We start from the raw sequence: 19900 nt of genomic DNA on the forward strand, positions 1-19900 counted from the left end.
ATATTTACTCTTGTGCAACAAAACTTTTCTCACTTTTACAATTTAGTCCTTTCTTGAATTAATATATCATAATATACTTTTCAATATTGACATAACTCAAAATTTCCCTTTTGTCACTTTATTTCCTTATTTTACTATATCAAGGATAATATCTTACTATAAAAATTTTGAGTATTACAATATATATATATTAATGCATTATGCATATATTCCATTTAGCTTCATTTAAGTCATGCATATATTATATTATACATATATATAGATATATATATATTATAAAAGCCAATTAAAATTAAATTAATTTTGCAAAGAACAAAAAACAGAGCTTTAACTTGTTAATGCCTCATAATGTTATGTTTATTACATTTATTTAAGCAAGATGTGACAAACGTGATGGAATTTTAGTTCATTCAATTTCTATTCTTAAACATGTGGATGTGAATGATTTGTAGGCTAAAATAATTTGTTAATCTCTATCCATTATAAATATTAGTTGAAATGACTGGAAATCTCACCCCAATCTCTCAAAAGAAGTGTTATGGACTTATAGCTTCTTTCATTTTTGACTATTGATTTACTTTATATTATTTATTGTAGACTTTATTTTTTTATTATTATTTATGTGAACCACAACTCTTTAAATAAGAGTTTTAAAATTTTGGCTTTTATTCTCATTTTTAAAAAATTTTGTTACGTTTGCTCAATTATATGTTTCGTTAATATATTCAATAAGTTAAATTAGTATATTTTATAAGTAAGTTACTCCATTGTTTTTGTTTTGAGTTAATTTTGAAGTTACTCCATTGTTTTTGTTTTGAGTTAATTTTGAACGCTTTAATTTGAATTGTTGATGGATATTTGTGTGGAACATATCTATTAGTATAAAACTTTGATGGAATTATGACCCTTGACTATTTTGTAATTTTAATTGATTATATTTATTTTTGTAGATGAATGACTCAATATCATCCCAAAAGTCCCAAAGCAAAAAAGCATTACAAAAAGCTACACCTACTTCTACTAAAGTTGTTCGCATAACAAAGAAGGGAAATACTTGAAGAAAGACCAAACCAAGGGCACCTTGTTGGCAACATTTCAGCAAATACTCAACAGAAGATGGGGAGAATAGGGCAAAGTGTAATTATTGCGATGTCACTTACACAATGGAAACTGGGGCTTCTACCACCAATTTAAATAACCATTTGAAGACTTGCTCAAAAAAACCCCGAGGTAATACCTCTGATCTTAAACAAGCAGAACTTGCATTTACAAAATCTCGCCAAGAAAATGTAGATTTGGCAACTTGGGTGTTTAATCAAGATGATATTAGAAATGCATTGATTAATATGATCATTACGGATGAATTGCCTTTTAATTTTGTGGAAGGGGAGGGTTTTAAGTTCTTTATTTCTATAGCATGCCCAAGGTTTCATCTTCCATCTCATTGGACAATTAGAAAAGGTTGTCTTGATTTATTTAATTCCATGAAGAATACATTAAAGCAATCTTTTCAAAAAGAGACAAGTAGAATTTGTTTGACGACAGACACTTGGACGTCATTGCAAAGGATATCCTACATGGTTCTAACAGCTCATTGGATAGATGATGAGTGGAAGTTACAAAAGAGAATTATAAACTTTTTCCCAATTTCTGCTCATAGAGGTGAGAGCATTGGTCAAGCCCTTGAGAAATGTCTTCGGGATTGGGGGATTGAGAAGGTCTTTGCAATTACTGTTGATAATGCATCTTCTAACAATGTTCTTGTTGATTATTTGAGAAAGAAGTTGGTTCATCGAAAAGCTTGTGTTGCGAATGGTAAATATATACATATGAGATGTGTGCACACATTATTAATCTCATTGTTCAAGAAGGGGTTAAGGACGCTTCTATATCTGTGGACCGAGTTAGAGGAGCTGTGAGATATATTAGAGCATCACCATCAAGGTTATTTAAATTCAACCATCGGGCAAAAGAAGAAATGGTAGGTACTAAGGCTCATTTATGTCTAGATGTGCCGACTAGATGGAATTCAACTTATATGATGTTAAATGTGGCTGAAAAATATGAATGTGTGTTTGAAGCTTATGTTCATGATGATCATAACTTTTTTCTTGACCTTAGTGGTGGATATGGAGTCTCCACATGTGATGATTGGGAAAATGTTCGAAGAGTTACAAAAGTGCTTGAGCCTTTTCATGAACTTACATTGAAGGTGTCTGGATCATTACATGTCACCTCTAATACTTTTTTTGAAGTAGTCACAGTGTGCATTGTCTTCTTGATGGGTGGAAACATTGTGGGGATTTAGACATAATGTCTATGGCTTCAAAATGAATGACAAGTACAAGAAATCTTGGGGTGATTCAAAAGTGATGAACTTGCTTATTTATCTAGCGTTATCTTTGACCCAAGGCATAAAATTGATTTCCTTGCATTTGGAGTCAACTTGCTTTTCCTACTATTGCAGATGACATTATAAGGATGGTCAATAGAGAATTGCATTATTTGTTTGATGAATATTCGCAATTATTGAGGGAAATCATCACATGAGCGTTGAAGTTGAAAGTAATTTTCCTATTAGAGCTCCAAGTTCAAGTGAAAATGAAATAGATCAAGTAAAACCGAAGATAGGCTTAGTCATGCAACAATATATGAAGAAAAACAACGTGTTGGCTTGGAAAGTAAATCGGAGTTGGATAGATATTTGGGAGAAGATTGTGAAAATAATTGATTCATTTGATTTGTTATTATGGTGGAAAGTTAATAGTCCAAGATTCCCAATTGTTGCATAAATGGCTCGAGATGTGTTATCCGTTCCTATCTCAACTGTTGCATCCGAAAGTGCTTTTAGCACGAGTGGACGTGTACTAGATAATTTTAGAATTTCTTTGACTCCTTCTATGGTTGAAGCTTTGGTTTGCACACAAGATTGGCTTCGAAGGTCAAAAGATCCTATCAACCTTGAGGAGTATGTGGAGGAACTTCAAAATATAGATGATGGTAAGGGACTAACTTTAATCCAAAAGGTTAATTGCTTATTTTATTTATTTTTATAAATATTCTCACAATTTAACTAACATTTTTCTCTTTTGATATTTATTAGAATTGTCAAAGTTATCGGAACATGAAGATGGTAACATACTTAACTACAACTCACAAAATTGAATGTTTATTTTTAATTTTTCTAGTAAAGATTTTCATAGTTTAAGAATACATTTTTATTTTTGTTACAGAATTGTCGGTACTATCTACAGTGTTTGAAGAAGATGAAGCTTGAAGATAGTTTGATTTTAACTTTTTGGAATAGATATTTTGTTAAACCTTATGAAAACTTCAACCTTGAATTTGCTTTGATTTGGTCAAAACAATTGGTTAAACTTTGGATTTTGTTGTGTACGAAGCTTGAATTTATTTTGTTGAATTTGAGTCTTGGAGCGTCACACCATGACGATCTATATTATACTTTTGGTGTATCATTTTGTTATATCATATTTTGTGTAGTAGTGACAAGTATCCCTATATCATGCTTTTGGTATATCATTTTGCTATCTTGTATATAAGATAGTTCTTGATGCATAATTATGCACTATGTAAATATAATTATGCGTGTGGTGTAATAGCTTATGTAGTTGACTCAAATTTTGGCTACAATGATCATCTTAGAACGTTATATATAGTTATTTTGCATACCTAAAATAGTTCTTTACATGCCTAAAATAGTTCTTTACATGTAATTATTTAGTAAATTATATTGTTTATGTAGTTAAATAATATTGTAATTCGTTTACTAGTTAAATAATCTGTAGCACCCCAAACCTAGCCCAGAAGTTATGGCCGGATCAGGCATGCCACATCAAAAACGTTAAAAAAAATTTCATTCTAAGTCCAGAAAATCGTATTTGATGTTCAAAAGATTAATTTCATTATAGGTTAAAGTGAATGGAAGCTGTGCACCAGGTAGGAAACCAGAAAAGAGGTGGTGAGTCCATCGGACTGCTTAAGTACCAAGCTCCCTTCGGATCCAATCCTAGACATGCATACCGCCATTGCCACACCTTAACGTCTTGGATATTTTTAGAAAATCGATTTGATTAAGTCATTTTTAGGAAAAGTGATTAATTTTGGAAAGTACTTTCATTGCGGAAGCTTTGCTTGTTGTCGTGTTATTTTGAAATCAATTGTTGTTTTTGAAAACGCGCCCTAAAGCTATCCAATTTCAACAGTTAAAATAAGTAATACCTATCTTAGTAACACATATTAAAACCATCAAAAATAATTAAGCGGCCTTATTACATTTAAAAGCCCAAAAACTTCAAACGTAAATAAAAGGATGTCCAGTTCACCAGAAGAAAATCAAACTTTGAGCGGTGGCCACTCAAAATTCCCTCACGACTTCAAGCCCACTATGGTTGGGGATTTCTGCGTGGATGAAAATAAAAGGGTGAGTTTGGGGAAACTCGGTGTGTAAGGAAAACCCATTCAAAGCCCAAGTCAGCTCAAGCCTATTGGGCTAAGCCCATTCAGTAATAGTGGTCTTGGACGAGCCCTTTTGATTACAATATCTTGGGCCTTAGCCCTTATTGAGATAATGTATGGCCCATAGGCCCATTTCAAAATACATGCAACATCAATAACATATGCAAGCCCATTTGGGAGGCTACTCAACCCACCAACCACTACACTCCACCCGTACCAGCCATACACTCCATGTGGGGATAGCTCAACCCACCCACCCAACACTCCACGATTCTTGACCTTCTTTGCTCGATTAACGATAAATTGAGGCAAAGCCTCCGATCGTGGACAAGCCACTTTCAGTACTTCCTCGTCAATATCCCAATCCCATGCATCGAGATAATAACAACATGGCATGCGATAAATAACAACGATCAAACATGCATTTAGGTCAATTTAACCTAGGAGTATTTGGTAATTTATCTACTAGGGTAAAGCGTAAATTTTCCACTTTTAAAGGTATTTCAGTAATTTATCTATTTTAGGGTTTTTCATGCATATTCCTACCTTTCACGTACTAACAAAATTACGTACCGAGGGTTCTTACCGAATTAGGCCCGTTGGCCCATCATTCCAATTTTGGCCCATTAAGCCCATAAATATCAAGGGCACATAAATCATGCACTTTGCAGTCCAAATTTTGCAGCTTACCAAAAACATTAATCGATTTACCTCACGAGCATTCGCACACTCGCAAATCTACAAAATATCGATTTTCGGCATTTCGACTTTTCGACTTTTGCCGATCCAGACTAAGAAAGAGGGTGTTAGTTACACACCTGTTTGCGACGATATGCTAACGAGATCCACACACGAACCGCCTACAATTGGATTACTAACACGTTAATCTAACTATTCAAATACGAACTACGTATTAACCCCTTACAATATTCGGCCAACCACACCTACAGATCATAGTAAGCTTATAAGAAAACAATAAGCAATTCATTAACAAATTTTTGTCAATGTTTACCACACAATCATAATTTCACTGCAAGCTGTCTTCCTGAGCAACAGTCACTAAATCATTTATAACTGGAGCTACGAAACTCCAAATCAAGTGCCGTTAATTTTCCCTGAAAATAGACTCATATATATTCTATCCATAAAATTTTCAGAATTTTCGGTTTAGCCAATCAATACTAGATTTTTCTCAAAGTTTCCCATGTTTCACTATTTGACTAATCTGACCACTCTTCATTACGAATCAAATTTCTCATTGTACAGAATTAAAAATATGTTCTTGTTTATTCCATTTGAAACTAGACTCATTAAGCTTTAATTACATAATTTATTCAGCTTCTAATTCATCTCCTACAATTTATGGTGATTTTCCAAAGTCACGTTACTGCTGCTGTCCCAAGCAGATTTATTACCAAATCACTCTTTCACACATACCTTGCATGCATGTTATTTAAACATGTATATCACCAATCAATCATCACCTATCTATGATTTTACTTAAGAATAATCTCCATTTCATCATTTTAAAGCACAACATGTTAGCTGATTTTTCCTTTAACATCTAAGGCACATGCATGCTCATTTGTTTGGCTCAACTTCAACTATCTTCCATTTTTTCATCAAAACAACATGAAACAACAACCATTTCCTTCATTTTAATTCATGACTAAATGCTCATAACACAAGTAAAAACCAAAATATGCTTCAAGAGTTAAGGTAGAATCAAGAAGAACTCATGAACATCAAGATAGAAGCCAACTACCATGAACTTACCTTCAATTTTCTTCCCCAAGTGACCGAACACTCAAGAGCTTTCTCCTCTCCTTTCTCTTCTCTAATTTTCAGCTATGATGAACAAAGATGGACGAAACTTTATTCTTTTCACCCCTTTTTCTTTTAATAAAACTTCATATTTCATCCATTTAATTCTTTAATACAAAAGACATGAAATTCTTATCATGAAACATTTACCTAACCCATTATCATGGAACATTTACCTAACCTATTATCAATTTGTATCAATTTGTACCATAAATTATGGATATCAAGTGCACATTTTGTCTACAACAACATGATGGCTGGCCACTTCATGTAAAATGGGAGGTTTGTCATGCAAATCCTCCTATTTTGCACTCCTATTTATTTGGCCACTTCAATTTAGCCTATAGCATTTTCAAACATTTTCACATAGGTCCTATTTCATAATTTCACTCCCTTTTTCTTATGAAGCAAAATTAACTAAAATTACGGGTTCTATCTTAAGCTTGGGCCTTCTAGAGGCCCACTAACATAATTAAACCTATGCCAACATTCACGGATTCTCGAAAATTGGGCGTTACAACTCTACCCTCCTTAAAGCAATTTCGTCCTCGAAATTTACCTAATCCAAACAGATGAGGTATTGTTGCATCGTCTCTTCCGGCTCCCAAACTCGAAGTTTCCCTTTCTTAACTTGTTGAAAACGAGTGACCAAAGACTCATCGTTCAACTGTTTTCCTTAATCTGATCCACCCAGTTGGCCTACTGCGGTCAAATTTTGCAGCTTACCAAAAACATTAATCGATTTACCTCACGAGCATTCGCACACTCGCAAATCTACAAAATATCGATTTTCGGCATTTCGACTTTTCGACTTTTGCCGATCCAGACTAAGAAAGAGGGTGTTAGTTACACACCTATTTGCGACGATATGCTAACGAGATCCACACACGAACCGCCTACAATTGGATTACTAACACGTTAATCTAACTATTCAAATCGAACTACGTATTAACCCCTTACAATATTCGGCCAACCACACCTACAGATCATAGTAAGCTTATAAGAAAACAATAAGCAATTCATTAACAAATTTTTGTCAATGTTTACCACACAATCATAATTTCACTGCAAGCTGTCTTCCGAGCAACAGTCACTAAATCATTTATAACTGGAGCTACGAAACTCCAAATCAAGTGCCGTTAATTTTCCTGAAAATAGACTCATATATATTCTATCCATAAAATTTTCAGAATTTTCGGTTTAGCCAATCAATACTAGATTTTTCTCAAAGTTTCCCATGTTTCACTATTTGACTAATCTGACCACTCTTCATTACGAATCAAATTTCTCATTGTACAGAATTAAAAATATGTTCTTGTTTATTCCATTTGAAACTAGACTCATTAAGCTTTAATTACATAATTTATTCAGCTTCTAATTCATCTCCTACAATTTATGGTGATTTTCCAAAGTCACGTTACTGCTGCTGTCCCAAGCAGATTTATTACCAAATCACTCTTTCACACATACCTTGCATGCATGTTATTTAAACATGTATATCACCAATCAATCATCACCTATCTATGATTTTACTTAAGAATAATCTCCATTTCATCATTTTAAAGCACAACATGTTAGCTGATTTTTCCCTTTAACATCTAAGGCACATGCATGCTCATTTGTTTGGCTCAACTTCAACTATCTTCCATTTTTTTCATCAAAACAACATGAAACAACAACCATTTCCTTCATTTTAATTCATGACTAAATGCTCATAACACAAGTAAAAACCAAAATATGCTTCAAGAGTTAAGGTAGAATCAAGAAGAACTCATGAACATCAAGATAGAAGCCAACTACCATGAACTTACCTTCAATTTTCTTCCCCAAGTGACCGAACACTCAAGAGCTTTCTCCTCTCCTTTCTCTTCTCTAATTTTCAGCTATGATGAACAAAGATGGATGAAACTTTATTCTTTTCACCCTTTTTCTTTTAATAAAACTTCATATTTCATCCATTTAATTCTTTAATACAAAAGACATGAAATTCTTATCATGAAACATTTACCTAACCCATTATCATGGAACATTTACCTAACCTATTATCAATTTGTATCAATTTGTACCATAAATTATGGATATCAAGTGCACATTTTGTCTACAACAACATGATGGCTGGCCACTTCATGTAAAATGGGAGGTTTGTCATGCAAATCCTCCTATTTTGCACTCCTATTTATTTGGCCACTTCAATTTAGCCTATAGCATTTTCAAACATTTTCACATAGGTCCTATTTCATAATTTCACTCCCTTTTTCTTATGAAGCAAAAATTAACTAAAATTACCGGGTTCTATCTTAAGCTTGGGCCTTCTAGAGGCCCACTAACATAATTAAACCTATGCCAACATTCACAGGATTCTCGAAAATTGGGGCGTTACAACTCTACCCTCCTTAAAGCAATTTCGTCCTCGAAATTTACCTAATCAAACAGATGAGGGTATTCTTTGTTGCATCGTCTCTTCGGCTCCCAAACTCGAAGTTTCCCTTTCTTAACTTGTTGAAAACGAGTGACCAAAGACTCATCGTTCAACTGTTTTTCCTTAATCTGATCCACCCAGGTTGGCCTCACTTGTAACTCAGCCAACAGACTTCCATCATCATACAGACTCAGACGAGCAAACATTGCTCTCAGATCAAATACAACTCTACGACTTAGAGCATTGGCTACCACATTAGCCTTGCTTGGGTGATACTCGATCGAACAGTCATAACCCTTAAGCAACTAAATCCATCTCCTTTGCCTAAGGTTCAGCTCCTTCTGAGTCAACAAATACTTAAGACTCTTATGGTCAGTGTATATAATACACCTTTCTCCGTACAAGTAATGTCTCCAAATCTTAAGTGCAAATATCACTCGCCAACTCTAAATCATGAGTCAAATAGTTTCCCTCATGAGGCTTAAGCTATCGTGATGCATATGCAACCACCTTACCCTCTTGCATTAACACGCATGACCCAAAATCATGTGTGATGCGTCCTTTGTACGATAAAATCCTTCCTAGACTCATTTGAATTAACATAAGTGCTTCAGTCAGAACTTTCTTCAACTTCTCAAAAGCTTCCTGCTGTTTCTTAGTCTATACAAACAGTACTCCTTTCCTTATGTGTTTTGTTAGAGGTGCTGCCATCACAGAAAAACCTTCCACAAACCTTCTGTAGTATCCTGCCAGTCCTAGAAAACTCCGTATTTCTGACACTGACCTAGGCGGCTTCCACTCCAAAATCACTTCAATTTTTCGAGGGTCCACCTTAATCCCTTTGGCAGAGACCACATGTCCTAAGAAGGTTACCTCCCTCAACTAAAATTCACACTTGCTGAACTTCGCAAACAGTTCCTTCTCCCTTAATACTTACGCACTATACGGAGATGCTCATCATGTTTCGTTTCAGTTTCAGAATATACCAGGATATCGTCAATAAAGACGACTACGAACTGATCCAAAAATGATTGGAACACATGATTCATCAGACCCATAAACGCTGCAGGAGCATTCGTTAGTCCAAATGGCATAACCAAAAACTCGTAATGACCATACCGAGTCCTGAATGTCATCTTTTGGATATTTGCCTCCTTGACCCTTAACTGATGATATCCAGATCGAAGGTCGATCTTGGAAAATACAGAAGCTCCTCTAAGCTGGTCGAATAGATTGTCAATCCTTGGCAGTAGATACTTATTCTTAATTGTCAGTTTGTTCAACTGGCGATAATCAATGCACATCCGCATCGTACCATCCTTCTTTTTCACGAATAGCACTGGTGCTCCCCATGGAAACACGCTTGGCCTAATAAAGCCCCTATCCAACAACTCTTGAATTTGAGCATTTAACTCTACTAACTCCTTCGGTGCCATCCTATACGGTGCGATAGACACAGGCGCCATTCCAAGCAACAAGTCTATTCCAAACTCAACTTCTCGATTCGGAGGCAATCCTGGAAGCTTCTCCGAAAAAACATATTGGAACTCCTTTACGGTCCTAACCTTATCCACTGTTAGTCCCTCCTCTTCTGACTGACTTACAAATGCCAAATAAACCTCACAACCTTTCCGAATCCACTTTTCGGCTCTTAATGCCGACACCAAATTAGACAAATAATCCCTTCGCTCACCTATCACCATAACCTCCTCATCCTTTGTGGTCCTTAACTCCATTCGTTTAGTAGCACAATTCAGGGTCGCTTTATGCTTAACAAGCCAGTCCATTCCCAAAATGAGATCAAACTCTCCGAACGGTAACTCCATCAGATCTCCAGGAAAAATCCTACCTTGAGTTTCTAAGGGTACATCCCTATACAGTTTGTCTACCCGAACCGAGTGACCCAAATGACTTAGTACATGTACCCCACTCACAATCTCCTCAGAGCAGTCCAAGTTGTCCATAATCTGTTTTGTGGCCTCCAACCAATATTCCGCCACGTTCGGGGCTATACCAGACACGCCCTTAAAGATCTCCGTTTCGTTAGTCCCGAAGTCATTCAGAAATTGATCCCTGAATTTCGTTGCCCGAACTTGCTCCGGCAACCCTTTTCAAAACATGAAGCATTGCCTGTGACAAGGCATCATCCTCGGCACCGCGGTCATGAGACTCTACCTCTGTTGCCGGTGGTACTGGTGCATCCACCGCCGGCATATGTCTCAAAGACGAAGATCTCGCTCGAGCACTTCCTCGACTACGTCCACGGCCTCTTGTACTCATATTGTATTATCTTGATTACGAATTTTTATGCATCAATTAATATTCCAGTGTTTATTACAGATGTTTTATGAATCGGACAATAGTTCGAGTTTGTTTTCGCAGAATCAAGTCTAGCTACGATTTGATCTCTTATCGATTTTCCTATGGTTTCGGTATCATCCTATCTAGAGTACCCTAATAGGGTTTCAAAGATGCATGACAGATAATTCGGAAAATATTCGAAAAGTTCAGAGTAATACTTACAAACTTGAGCCGGAGATTCGGAATGCCACCTTCTAAAGATCTAAATTTTGAAAATCGAGTTTTTCCCATTCTTTATAAAATTTTTATTTTCGAAAATCTTTGTTTTTGTAAACCCATCCCACAGTCGAGTTGTTGCAACCTAGGCTCTGATACCACTAAATGTAGCACCCCAAACCCAGCCCAGAAGTTATGGCCGGATCCGGCATGCCACATCAAAAACGTTAAAAAAAAATTTCCATTCTAAGTCTAGAAAATCGTACTTGATGTTCAAAAAATTAATTTTATTATAGGTTAAAGTGAATGGAAGCTGTGCACCAGGTAGGAAACCAGAAAAGAGGTGGTGAGTCCATCGGACTGCTTAAGTACCAAGCTCCCTTCGGATCCAATCCTAGACATGCATACCGCCATTGCCACATCTTAACGTCATGGATATTTCTAGGAAACCGATTTGATTAAGTCATTTTTAGGAAAAGTGATTAATTTTGGAAAGTACTTTCATTGCGGAAGCTTTGCTTGTTGTCGTGTTATTTTGAAATCAATTGTTGTTTTTGAAAACGCGCCTCTGACTATCCAATTTCAACAGTTAAAATAAGTAATACCTATATTAGTAACACATATTAAAACCATCAAAAATAATTAAGCGGCCTTATTACATTTAAAAGCCCAAAACTTCAAACGTAAATAAAAGGATGTCCAGTTCACGGAAGAAAATCAAACTTTCGAGCGGTGGCCACTCCAAATTCCTCACGACTCCAAGCCCACTATGGTTGGGGATTTCTGCGTAGATGAAAATAAAAGGGGTGAGTCTGGGAAACTCGGTGTGTAAGGAAAACCTATTCAAAGCCCAAGTCAGCTCAAGCCTATTGGGCCTAAGCCCATTCAGTAATGATGGTAATCTTGGACGAGCCCTTTTGATTACAATAAAGCGGGCCTTAGCCCTTATTCAGATAACGGTATGGCCTATAGGCCCATTTCAAAATACATGCAACATCAATATCATATGCAAGCCCATTTGGGGAGGCTACTCAACCCACCAACCACTACACTCCACCCATACTAGCCATACACTCCATGTGGGGATAGCTCAACCCACCCAACAACACTCCACAGATTTGCGACCTTCTTTGCTCGATTAACGATAAATTGAGGCAAAGCCTCCAATCGTGGACAAGCCACTTTCAATACTTCCTCCGTCAATATCCCAATCCCATGCATCGATAATAACAACATGACATGCGTAAATAACAACGATCAAACATGCATTTAGGTCAATTTAACCCTAGGAGTATTTGGTAATTTATCTACTAGGGTAAAGCGTAAATTTTCTACTTTTAAAGGTATTTCAGTAATTTATCTATTTTAGGGTTTTTCATGCATATTCCTACCTTTCACGTACTAACAAAATTACGTACCGAGGGTTCTTACCGAATTGGGCCCGTTGGCCCATCATTCCAATTTTGGCCCATTAAGCCCATAAATATCAAGGGCACAGAAATCATGCACTTTGCAGTCCAAATTTTGTAGCTTACCAAAAACATTAATCGATTTGCCTCACGAGCATTCGCACACTCGCAAATCTACAAAATACCGGTTTTCGGCATTTCGGCTTTTCGACTTTTGCCGATCCAGACTAAGAAAGAGGGTGTTAGTTACACACCTATTTGCGACGATATGCTGACGAGATCCACACACGAACCGCCTACAATTGGATTACTAACACGTTAATCTAACTATTCAAATACGAACTACGTATTAACCCCTTACAATATTCGGCCAACCACACCTACAGATCATAGTAAGCTTATAAGAAAACAATAAGCAACTCATTAAAAAATTTTTGTCAATGTTTACCACATAATCATAATTTCACTGCAAGCTGTCTTCCTGAGCAACAGTCACTAAATCATTTATAACTGGAGCTACGAAACACCAAATCAAGTGCCGTTAATTTTCCCTGAAAATAGACTCATATATCTTATATCCATAAAATTTTCAGAATTTTCGGTTTAGCCAATCAATACCAAATTTTTCTCAAAGTTTCCCATGTTTCACTATTTAACTAATCTGACCACTCTTCATTACGAATCAAATTTCTCATTGTACAGAATTAAAAATATGTTCTTGTTTATTCCATTTGAAACTAGACTCATTAAGCTTTAATTACATAATTTATTCAGCTTCTAATTCATCTCCCACAATTTATGGTGATTTTCCAAAGTCACGTTACTGCTGCTGTCCCAAGCAGATTTATTACCAAATCACTCTTTCACACATACCTTGCATGCATGTTATTTAAACATGTATATCACCAATCAATCATCACATATCTATGATTTTACTTAATAATAATCTCCATTTCATTATTTTAAAGCACAACATGTTAGCTGATTTTTCCCTTTAACATCTAAGGCACATGCATGCTCATTTGTTTGGCTCAACTTCACCTATCTTCCATTTTTTTCATCAAAAGAACATGAAACAACAACCATTTCCTTCATTTTAATTCATGACTAAATGCTCATAACACAACTAAAAACCAAAATATGCTTCAAGAGTTAAGGTAGAATCAAGAAGAACTCATGAACATCAAGATAGAAGGCAACTACCATGAACTTACCTTCAATTTTCTTCCCCAAGTGACCGAACACTCAAGAGCTTTCTCCTCTCCTTTCTCTTCTCTAACTTTCAGCTATGATGAACAAAGATGGACAAAACTTTGTTCTTTTCACCCTTTTCTTTTAATAAAACTTCATATTTCATCCATTTAATTCTTTAATACAAAAGACATGAAATTCTTATCATGAAACATTTACCTAACCCATTATCATGGAACATTTACCTAACCTATTATCAATTTGTATCAATTTGTACCATAAATTATGGATATCAAGTGCACATTTTGTCTACAACAATATGATGGCTGGCCACTTCATGTAAAATGGGAGGTTTGTCATGCAAATCCTCCTATTTTGCACTCCTATTTATTTGGCCACTTCAATTTAGCCTATAGCATTTTCAAACATTTTCACATAGGTCCTATTTCATAATTTCACTCCCTTTTTCTTATGAAACAAAAATTAACTAAAATTATTGGGTTCTATCTTAAGCTTGGGCCTTCTAGAGGCCCACTAACATAATTAAACCTATGCCAACATTCACAGGATTCCCGAAAATTGGGGCGTTACATAATCGGTCCATATAAACGCAATATTGAGTATAAATAATAGGATTCTTTAACTTGACTCGACTCGACTCGAAATTTTTTCACTCGATTCGACTCGATTTGAAAAAATTTCAAATTGAATTCGGTTGCAAAAATAGGATTCGTCAACTCGACTAACTCGAAATTTTTTGACTCGATTCGACTCGACTCGATCGAATACTCACCCCTAGCCCCTGTCAGATAGGCGCAATCCAAAAAAAATACCATTTTCGTATATAATCCTACTGACAACCTATTTAGGTATTTAATTTTTTTTAAAATTTATTTAGGTAAAAAACCCTCTAATATGATATATTAGATAAAATAGTGTCACATTAGAAATGAAAGATTGAAGGACAATTTGCTTCAAATAAAAAGAGTAGGGGCAAATTGCATAAAGATGTAAAGGTTAAGAGTTAAATTTGTTATTATACCTTATACAAAAAACACCAAAATAAGCATTTGACAACACAATTTTAGCCGACGGGGTATTTTTCTACACCTAACATATAGGAATTGTTTTGCTCATTTTTCCAATAGAGGGACCAAAATGCAATCCGAATTATGGTACAAGAACAATTGTTACAATCCAACCTAATGAACCAAATATAATCTTACATCCTAACGAAATAAATCAAATAATTGAATACTATAACATATTCAATAATGTGCTAAATAATATTATTACAAAAGATAAATTTTTTGGGGTATATAACCACTAGTATCCTCAACTATTTTACTTTTTAAATATAATATTGTTGAGACCGAGATAATAATTAAGATAAAGATAACCTTATATTATCTTAATTCTCATTAAATTGAAATAATCTTAGAAAATTTCTCATTCAATCAATTTCATCTGTCAATCCAGTTGAAATTTTTTTTATTGAATGGCTTTTGGCTTTTAGGTGGGAATCAACATTCTTTACCTCATTCATGGTTTAAGCACTTTTTTATTATATTTGACCCAAAAAACAAGTACTTTTGATTATAGTATAACTTTGTGATTAGATAAATACCAATATATTTTATAATCTATTTTCTTTTTTGAAATATCTTAATTTTGACTCTCATTGGATTTTAGTATTGACTTTCTTTTACTTTAATGTCTCATATTTGTTCAATTCTTTTAATTTAAATTGTTGATTTTGTTAATTTTTACATATAAATTATTGAATTGTTAATTTCTATGTCATATTTAATGGCAAGATTCAATAATGTCAAACAATTGGACTAATTGTTCAATTCTTGTAAAGTTACAAGAATCAAATTTTGAAAAATTAAAGGAGATGAACTAACTTCTCAATATAAGCTCGTTTTATAATTTACTCTTAACCTCAAATCTTAAATTATTTATATTTATACTCAACTGAAGATATTAGATGTCTTAATCCGCTCAAACTCACAATCTTCAAAAATTTACAAGTTATTTTAAACATTTTTTAATCAATACAATATTAAAGGAGGAAGAGTTTGAATCTATATAATCCAGGGACTTGATGAAAGCTCTAACCATTGCTCAAAATAAGTGTCGATGGTCTTGACATTTTCGATTAGATCCAATTCCAATCAATGTTAGCTTATACGAGGTGAAGTCAAGAATGTTGCTAGACACAAATGAAACATCCCAAACGAAATAAATTGAAACCAAAACAAGATGTTAACAAAACACAAAACATGGTATTCCTTTGTAAAAAAGAAATCACAAATTACTGCAAAAAGACAAAATAACATGGCCAGAATTGCACCTTAAGATCCCAAACCTCTAACTTATTGGACAATATTAAAAAAACAGAGGCTCAACATTCAACACGTTGTCGTGAACAAAAATGGCGTGAAAGAAAACACAGGCATTGCATCTTCCCTGAAGGCTTAAGTGATCCATCAATGGCGGCGACGGAGCGGCGATACTACGGCGAATTTCATGAGGCCAACCTTGCAATGGAAACCATTACGTTCACCGCAAGCAAAATAGTAGGACTTCCACTTTTTCAACACGAACTCGAACCCATTACCACTTCCCTGAGTTGGGTTGGCAATCATCTTAGCTTTTCTTAAGTTGCAGTTGAGGAAGCTCTTTAAGTGGGGTAGCAAGTATACGTTGTGAGGAAATGTGGTGTTGCTTGGTGGATCATATTTGAATACTGCTCAAAAATTACGAACATTGAGCAATGCTAGTAAAGAAAAAAGGGGTTAGATTATAGTTTTGGTCCCTCAAATTTAGAATTTGATCCACTTATTTTTATAATATGATTAATTAATTCAAATAGTTTATGTTAATTTTTTTTTTAAAAAGTATCCCTCCCAACAATACAAAAAAAAAAAATTGTCAACATAAGCAATGCTCAAATTTAGCAAAAGGTCAAATTATGGTTTTGGTCCCTGCTATGCTTAAATTTAGAAAAGTCCCTGTATTTTATAGTCCACGTTAGCATCTTATTTAAATTAGTTAACAATATTGTTTGAACTATCTACTAATATTATAGAAATAGATGACCAACTTATGTGAAATTAAAATATAAAGACTAAAGATAAAATTTGTGTATGGCAGAGGGAACGATATCAAAATTGAACCAAAAACACTTGAGAAATAAGAAAGTTTGGGATTGTCTTAGTTACCTAGAGTATCATTGATGTAGAAGGGACCATTTTTGAGTGACCAATCAGTGTAGTTGACACCAAAATGCCAGTTTTGGGATCCCCCAACAATGATTCTTTTGGGGCCATTGGTATGGTTGTGGGGATGATGAGGATGAGAATGGGAACCCAAGCTCCCCCATTCCTTGTTTGCTAAGCTTACTCCCACCATGGAAGCAGCAACAAGCACCAAAACAAGTCTTTGATGAGCAAATGTGAAGCCCATTTTGGAAAAAAATCAAGTTTTAAGACCAAAAAGAAAGTGGATGAAAACTTGGGTGTTTGTTTGATGCAATTGGAGGATGAGCAGACAGGGAATTTATAGGGAAAGGAAGAGTGTGAAACTGCCAAATTAATAACCTTTTCAAACGTTGGTAGGCAATAATTTTTAGAAACTGAAAAACAAAGGAAATTTAGAGGTTTATTTTGACATTTTCTCAAAAGTCATTCACTTTTCTTTATGGTTACTTTCTCCTTTATTTTAAAAGAAAATTTTGATTGGTCAAAATACACAGTTGGTCCTTGTATTTCAGTAAAATTTAATATTTTTTTTTTATACTTAAAAAAGTAAAAATTAAGGCTCCTTCTTACTTTTGAAAATATTTTCTATTTTTCATTTTAGAAATTAATTTTATTTTTATTTTTAAAAGTTAAAAATATATTTGATAAACAGAAACAAAATTTTGTTTTCAATAATGAAAACATATTTGGTCATTATTTTCTATAATAGAAACATGAGATATAATTTTTTTAAAAAAATAATGTGTATTTCTTGAATTAAGGTGTCAAATTTAATATTAGAAAATTATTTAAAAATTTTAATGGGTGGTGGGGTATAATACAGTGCGTTTAGTTTATTTTTTTATCTCACACTACAGTATCTAATCTCATCATCACCGCTGTTTTTACACTAACCACAAATAAACATACAACTCATCCAAATTCACCCTAATTCCATAATATATTTCTTTAGCAGTTAGTATGATTTGCATGGATTTATTGATGGCAAATTTTGAAAGAAAAAAAAATCTATGCCAACAATTAAACTAGAATTTTTAAATTGAATAAATTGAAATAATTTAAATTTTAAATTTATTATTAAATATTAAAGTAGGGACTAAATCTCAAACTTCGTTCAAGTATAAGGACTAATAACTAGTTTTTACCTATTTTATTTTATTTTATTTTATTTTCCCATATTTTTCCTGTTTTTCAACTTATTGACATGTTTGGCAATAATCTAATATTAGAAAAGTTCGTTATCGTAGATCACGCAATGTGCTTTTGGGAGTAAACGATATAATAATTCTTTAATATTTACTTTAACATATATAAAATATATATATATATATATATATATATATATATTAGGTTATTCGTTTAAATTCAAAAGTCAATTTAATATTTAAAAGTGTTCAAACAAAAAATTGGGTCTTCTTATATTATAAGTCAAGCTAAGGATCTAACCATTTAGACTTGACTCAACTTAAACCCGTTTCTTTTTTTAAATTTTTTTTAGTAGTTAAGGAAGTTAAATACATTTAGCCATAACAGAAATTATATCAGACACTAATACTGTCTTGTAGAATCTTCATCTCGATTATCTTAGGGGGAACATTATAAATTCTCAAACTAAGAGGAATATTTCTTCCTAATGCTGCCATTGAATCTGCAGTCGTATTCGTTGTACGTGAAGTAAACATTACCTTCACATACCAATCCTTTCTTTTAATTTTATAGTATAATATTCTTCTTTTATTTTTAATATTATATATTACAACATATAAAAATTAAATATACAATCTTTAAAAATAAACAAGTAATATTTATTTTAATATACATCTAATTTAGATGCTTTTTATTTTGATATTAAATTATATAAAAATTAAATTGTATATAGTTTGTTTCTATCAATTTTGAAGAATGTCATATTACTCGAAGTTTAATATTTAAATATTTATTGATAAATATCAAAATTATATATTAATTTTGATTAAATATGCAATGTCATATATGAACTTTGATTTTGTATGATTTTATACATGAAATTTTGATTTGATTCAATTTTCACAAATTACTAATAACATTATCGAATTAGTACAATTTTATATTGATATATTGCATACAAAAATTATATTAATCCGATATGAAATAAATGTATGTATCTATTTCTTTAAATGTGTATGGTTGAATCAAAATCAAAGTTTCATGTATCAAATTGCACATTATACTAAAGTTGTAACGTCTCTCGCCTGTTCCGATGGTCGGTACGTACGTAAGACGCTAACGGGACATTTTCGGAGCAAAACCAATACTTAATTTAGGAAAATAAATGATAAAACATTTTTTCTATAAAATAATAAAAAAAATTATTTAAATTCTATTCAAAATGAGTTTTATGCTTTCAAAACAAAGTAAAAAAAACTCTTATAGTGCCAATTAAAACAAAAGAACTAGGTAATTTGGAAAATATATGAATGTTACTTAATTTGTTAAAGGTTACTTAAACCCTTAAAGAATTTATAAGAAAATAAGTAAAATCAAAAAGAGTAAAAGTACGTTAAGTTGCCACCCAAGCGTCAATAGTTCCCACCTAGATGGTATTGGAGTTATTAGTTCTTTTTTCCACCAAGGAGTTGCTTAGGCGGCTCAAGCCACTGCTCAACCATTAATGTAGTTAATATTAATTTCATTAGGCTGCCGCTCAAGTGGTATTGAAACTTTTTACAATTTTGTACATTCTTGAACTTTAACTAATTTATGATGCCTTCAACCACTACACTATGACCCAAGTTTCAAGCACTATTTGACATATGAAA

General features: G+C 33.6%; 1 protein-coding gene across 1 annotated transcript; it reads right to left on the reverse strand.

Moving 5' to 3' along the window:
• Window positions 1–16131: 16131 nt before the first annotated feature.
• On the reverse strand, window positions 16132–17368 carry LOC108463576 (uncharacterized). The gene is made up of 2 exons (XM_017763501.2): window positions 17064–17368; window positions 16132–16588 (listed from the first exon to the last, which is right to left on the reverse strand). Exons 1-2 carry the CDS (start codon window positions 17305–17307, stop codon window positions 16329–16331), a joined length of 504 nt encoding a protein of 167 aa, XP_017618990.1. The 5' UTR covers window positions 17308–17368; the 3' UTR covers window positions 16132–16328.
• Window positions 17369–19900: the final 2532 nt, after the last annotated feature.

Source organism: Gossypium arboreum, chromosome 13 (assembly GCF_025698485.1).
Source record: "Gossypium arboreum isolate Shixiya-1 chromosome 13, ASM2569848v2, whole genome shotgun sequence".
NCBI classification, from domain to species: domain Eukaryota; kingdom Viridiplantae; phylum Streptophyta; class Magnoliopsida; order Malvales; family Malvaceae; genus Gossypium; species Gossypium arboreum.